General features: G+C 40.5%; 1 protein-coding gene across 1 annotated transcript; it reads right to left on the reverse strand.

Annotated features, from left to right (window-relative positions):
- Window positions 1–234: 234 nt before the first annotated feature.
- Window positions 235–4,298, reverse strand: LOC138611235 (zinc finger protein 16-like). The gene is made up of 2 exons (XM_069684220.1): window positions 4,025–4,298; window positions 235–1,388 (listed from the first exon to the last, which is right to left on the reverse strand). Exons 1-2 carry the CDS (start codon window positions 4,191–4,193, stop codon window positions 289–291), a joined length of 1,269 nt encoding a protein of 422 aa, XP_069540321.1. The 5' UTR covers window positions 4,194–4,298; the 3' UTR covers window positions 235–288.
- Window positions 4,299–6,021: the final 1,723 nt, after the last annotated feature.

Below are 6,021 nucleotides of genomic sequence, written 5' to 3' on the forward strand. Positions count from 1 at the left end.
AACATATCAACTAAATGATTTCTCTCCTGTGTGAGTAACACATGCTGAAAGTATGACCACACTCTGAGCAGCTGAGTGGTTTCTCACCAGTATTAAATCTCATATCACCGACAGGGACATTTCTCAGAGTTTAAACCTGACTGATGTTCTTTGGTCTCCTTCCAATCTTCCTCACTGTCTTCAGTCTCAGGTTCAGAAGAGTCTTCAGTCTTGACCTCAGTCTCTGGTTGTAAATGTCTCTCTGGATCTGAGTTCCTGGCTGGTTCTGCTCCTCCACAGTCCTCTCCATCAGCTCCCGTTTCTGCAGCAGAAGGGTGTCTCTCCTGTGTGAACCAACATGTGTCCCTCCAGACTTCCTTTGTGGTTAAATCTTTTACTGCAAACAGAGCAGCAGAAGGGTTTCTCTCCTGTGTGAACTAACATGTGTCCATCCAGACTTACTTTGTGGTTGAAGCTTTTACTGCAAACAGAGCAGCAGAAGGGTTTCTCTCCTGTGTGAACTAACATGTGTCTCATTAGACTCCCTTTTGTGGTAACTCTGTCACCACACTCAGAGCAGCTGAAGGGTTTCTCTCCTGTGTGAACTAACATGTGTCTCATTAGACTCCCTTTTCTGGTAACTCTCTTACCACACTCAGAGCAGCTATAGGGTTTGTCTCCTGTGTGAACTAACATGTGTGCATTCAGATTTTGTTTATTGTTAAATCTCTTATCACACTTGGAGCAGCTAAAGGGTTTCTCTCCTGTGTGAACTTGCATGTGTTTGATCACACTGCTTTTATCGTAAAATCTCTTACCACACTTAGAGCAGCTGAAGGGTTTCTCTCCTGTGTGAACTAACATGTGTCTGGTCAGACTGCTTTTAATGTAAAATTTCTTACCACACTCAGAGCAGCTGAAGGGTTTCTCATCATTCTTTGGTCTGTTATCTTTAAAGTTTTCCACAGAGTTTAAACCTGTCTGATATTCTCTGGTCTCCTTCCAATCATCATCACTGTCTTCAGTCTCAGGTTCAGAAGAGTCTTCAGTCTTGACCTCAGTTTCAGGTTGTAAATGTCTCTCTGGATCTGAGTTCCTGGCTGGTTCTGCTCCTCCACAGTCCTCTCCATCAGCTCCTGTTTCTATCTGTTCAGTTTGTGTCTGATGGAGCTGTGAGGACTGAGGTTTCTCTTCATCATCTTCACTCTTCACTGAGACTGGAGTGCAGGGGGACTTGGTGGTATCAGCCTCCTCCAGTCCTTGAAGCTGCTCTCCCTCCTGACTGCCCCAGTGTTCCTCCTGTTCCTCTTTAATGTGTGGGGGCTCAGCATCTCCCTTGTCCAATCTGGGGTTCCACTCCTGCTGCTCAGGGGGAAGCTCCTCTTTACTCACCAACAGCTGTTGGACGTCTGCAGGACACAGTGAACACAAATAAAACAGATGTTACAGAACACCACCACTAAATGTTTAAACAAATCTGAAAAACTTTAAGATTGTTGATGAAAGACAGACTGAGCTCCACCAGGTGGAAGGAAAGGCTTGGAGTTGAGAAACAAAAGATGGTTCTTTTGTTCCAAATCTTCAGCATCACTAGAAACTGTGTTGACTGGCCATTCATGTAAGAGTCCCTCAGCTTCAACAGAAACCTGGTGAGCCTCTCTTTCTTTCTATGACCAACACTTTGAGGCCAGAACAATGTAGAGCATATTCAATGTGTTTAAAAATACAAATAAATTCAAATAAGAAAAGGCTGTTACCTGATTACAAGATATGGCTAAGGTATTTGTTCCATTTCACATTATATCTATCCACCTGATTGTTAATCCTAAAAGATAGCTTCTCCAAAGCAGCTACCGTTCCAAGCTGAGAGAACCATACATGTATTGGAGGTAGATCAACAGATCTCCACTATTTAACAATGATCTTCCTACCCAACATCATTGCTGTGTGTATCCAGTCCACTAGAGGCACAGGAAGGGTGCTAAGCGGGAATGGGTTCCCCAGAACATAGAGACTAGGTGTGTAAGGTATATCTTGGCCTATGGTCTGCCTTATATTTTCATGAATAGCACACCATAAAGTCTGCGCCTTGGGACACTCCCATAAGAAATGATTAAGTGTAGCATGATCATCCTCACATCTCCCGCAAGTTGGGCTATCTCTAAGTTTAACCCAATACAGTCTTGACAGTGTCCAATATACTTAATATTTAAATTGTTATTTAAGTCTAGTTCTGAGTTTGCGTGTCATTCTTTTTGAATTGCATAAAATTGTTTTCCATTCACAATCAGTAAAAGTCTGCTTAAAGTCGACCTCCCAGGTCTTTTTCAGATTAGAGGCCTGTCCCTGCTGTGCTAGTAATATTGAGTAATGGTGCGTTCCATATACCTCAGAAGTCATAACTCGTAATCACACCCAACAAGAAAACCAAATTGGACGCCTCCAGCAAAACAGTTACTGCGCTTACTCTCTTGGAATACAGACAACTACAGAACAAATATGGGGTCCACAACATGTCCACAGATAGAAATTGGTCAGCTAGATGCTGGAAGATGGGTTAAGATAGAAGTTAAATTTGAAAATAGAGGACAATCTCTTCCAAACCCATCGTATGTGAAGAAATATCAGATGATCACCAACACTCTCTGGTAATTGAGCAGTGGTAAAGTATACCAGAGGAAGGCTGTCACAGAGATAGCTCTCTATTTGGAACCAGGATGGCCTGGTGAGCCCTTCTTAATCATTTTTTGTTGATAAATTAGGCCATTGACAATTAATTGGGTGGTTCTCTTTGTTTTTCCAAAATTCCTGCTTAAAAGATTTTTTGATGTTCTATTTTTTTTTTTACAGTTTTTAACAGTGATCGAACACAGGCTGTCACATTTTTTTAAGTTCCTTGAATGCATAACCCTAACCCTAACGTTAAAATTGTTTAAATTAAATTGTCTGCCTATTGTGCAGCGAACTCTTCAATTGTCCTCTTTTCTTATTTTACAGCTAAATATAAAAGGTATTGTAATCAATACAGTAGTATACTGTAGGTTATACAGTAGTACTGTAAAAATAAATGACAGTAAAATTTCCATAACAGTAAAATACTGTACTTCGTTATACAGTATGCCAAAGAAAACAGTACAATGCTGTACTTTATTTTACAGTATGATGTAACTACTGAAGTTGGTTTTACGATAATTTTAATGTGCTATAAAATACAGCAACTACTGGATAATTGTTGCCAGTAAGTTACTGTTAATTTAACATTAAACATTTAACAGTGTTGTTTTTATACTTGGGCTGTTTTCATTGATATTATTTAGTATTGTTTTATTGTAAAACTGCTGGTAAATGGTAAATGGACTGTACTGATATAGCACTTTTCTAGTCTTTGCGACCACTCAAAGCTGCTTTTACACTACATGTCACATTCACCCATTCACACACACATTCATACACTAATGGCAGAGGCTGCTATGTAAAGTGTCAACCGACTCTACCACTGAGCCACAGCCGCCTGGTGGTTCGTAGGGCTGATTTTAAGAGCCTTCTTTTTTTTAAGAGGTTTTTATATGTATGCAACGCTTTCTTTTCTGTCACACTGCTGTGGGCTGGGAGAACAGAGTTTTGTCTTTCTGCAGATACAAAAGGAAAATAAAAAACTGAATCTTGAATGTTATTGTGTCACTGAAGACACTGAACTAAAATAACATCTTAAAATGAAGTGCATATGAAAAGTCTAAGCACTGGGCCACTCAACTGAAATGTAAACGGCTGCTATATTATCACAGTGTGTCCCACACATGGACCATATCTGGGCCGGCCGCCTAAGTACCGTATTGGTCCGAATATGACGCTTTTTTTCCTTGAACTGATAAAGAGGGATCATCTTATATTCGGGGTCTAGACTTTCAAATGCCAATATACGTTCACAACAGTAGACAATACTACTTACCTGTAAAGCGAGTGTACCCTTAGTCGAAGTAATTTAAAAAACAAACAAAAAAAAAACATGAATCTGATGTGTAACCTGAGTAAAAAACATACCTACCTTCTCTCCGCAGCTTTATTTCAGGTGTTAAAATCACATCCAGCAGTTTTCTTTGGCGGTGGAGCTCCTCTTCGTATCCGGATGTTGTTGTTTGTCCTGCCTCGTCTCTGATAACCGCAGCGAGCAGCCGCCGTCTGAATAAATCTTTAAGATCCTGAAACCCGGACATTTTCCACACATGCAAGAGTCAAAGAAGGAAAAGAAAACTAATCGCTGACGTCTTCACTACGATTACTCTGCTCCTGTAGGACGCTAGCACATCACTACATGCTAACTGTGCTCTGCCGGAGAGAGCATTTGAGACCCGGAAACAGAAACACTTCTTCTTCTTCTTCTTCTTCTACTTCTTCTTCTTCTTCTTGTGTTTTTTCGTGGCGGTTGTCAAACAACGTTTTGGTGCATTACCGCCACCAACTGGTATGGAGTGTGGATCGAATATCTAAATTTACCATATATCCCAATAATAATAATAATAATAATAATAATAAATAATTAAATTAATACATGAAATAAAAAATAAACAACAATAAACTTTCCAAACAAATGATCTACCCTAAGATAGGGAAGCAAATTTTGATAACACTTACTTGAATTCTTTTGTAAGATGTCTACTAAATCAAATTGTACTTTTTCCATTTTCTTCTGAAAGCTGTATCCTTCTCTTCTCTAGAGGCATCTCCTCCATTTCCACCTGCAATGCTGCTGTTGGAGTTGTTTTTAATGCACCTGTACAGAATCTCAATGCCTGATACTGAATATTGTCTAACTTTTTCCGAGAAGTGCTTGCTGCTGATCCATACACCACACAACCATAATCTATCACAGATCTAATTAATCCAGTGTATATGGCCTTCAATCAATCAAATCAATCAATCAAATTTTATTTGTATAGCGCCAAATCATAACCAGGGTTATCTCGAGACACTTTACAGAAAGAGCAGGTCTATTTAAAGAGAGGCCCAACATGAATCCACCATGAGTAGCACTTAGCAATTCGGCACATTGGCAGAAAAACTTCCTTTTATCAGGCAGAAACCTCGAGCAGAACCAGACTCATGTTGAACAGCCATCTGCCTCGACTGGATGGGCCGAACATGGGATAGAAGGAGATGCAGGATAGAGACAGGCAAAGAGAGCAACAACAACATATGTTCTTGTTACCACAACAACATATGTCCTTGTTACATGAACAACAACAGACACATACTTATGGTTACAATGCCAATAATAGTGGTAGACTAGGGTGAAGATTGGCTAAATAAATAAATAAATAAATAAATTAGCGAGAGAAGCAGAGTAATGATAAAGGCTGAGGTAATCGTAATTGTAACAGTTGAAGTCAACAGGTCTACTATTAGCATTAGCAGCAACAATAATGATACTATGGGGAAGGCTGATGTTAGTAGTTGTTGCAGTCGAGCAGGTCCACAGCAGCAGGTAGTCTGCAGCAACGATCCTCAGGAACCTTCAAGACAAGGGAGCACAAGAACTCCCGGGAAGATATGTGGTTAGTAATGTTAATGGGACCAGAAAATACAGAGTTAATGAGCTGCATTAATATGACAGATAGAGAGAGAGAGAGAGTCAGAGAGAGAGGAAGAGAGAGAGAGAGAGAGAGAGAGTCAGAGAGTCAGAGAGAGAGAGAGAAGCTTGGTGTGTCAGATCCCCCCGGCAGTCTAAACCTATAGCAGCATAACTATGGGCTAGTCCAAGCCTGAGCCAGCCCTAACTATAAGCTTTGTCAAAGAGGAAAGTTTTAAGTCTACTCTTAAAAGAAGAGAGGGTGTCTGCCTCCCGGACCTTGACTGGTAGATTGTTCCAGAGGAGGGGGGCCTGGTAATTGAAGGCTCTACCTCCAACACTACTCTTAGAGACTTTAGGTACCACAAGCAGGCCTGCATCCTGGGAGCGCAATGTTCTAGAGGGGTAATATGGCACTATGAGCTCTTTAAGATATGATGGTGCCTGACCATTAAGAGCTTTGTAAGTAAGAAGAA

Source organism: Semicossyphus pulcher, unplaced genomic scaffold (assembly GCF_022749685.1).
Source record: "Semicossyphus pulcher isolate SPU_LCO1_2020_fin unplaced genomic scaffold, fSemPul1.0.p SCAF_11, whole genome shotgun sequence".
NCBI classification, from domain to species: domain Eukaryota; kingdom Metazoa; phylum Chordata; class Actinopteri; order Labriformes; family Labridae; genus Semicossyphus; species Semicossyphus pulcher.

What these genes read in the sequence shown, in the direction of transcription:
- LOC138611235 (XM_069684220.1), bottom strand. Translation starts at nt 4,193, where the DNA reads ATGTCCGGGTTTCAGGATCTTAAAGATTTATTCAGACGGCGGCTGCTC. An exon ending in AATAAAGCTGCGGAGAGAAG is followed by an intron (nt 1,389 to 4,024) that starts GTAGGTATGTTT and finishes TGTGTCCTGCAG; the next exon opens with ACGTCCAACAGCTGTTGGTG.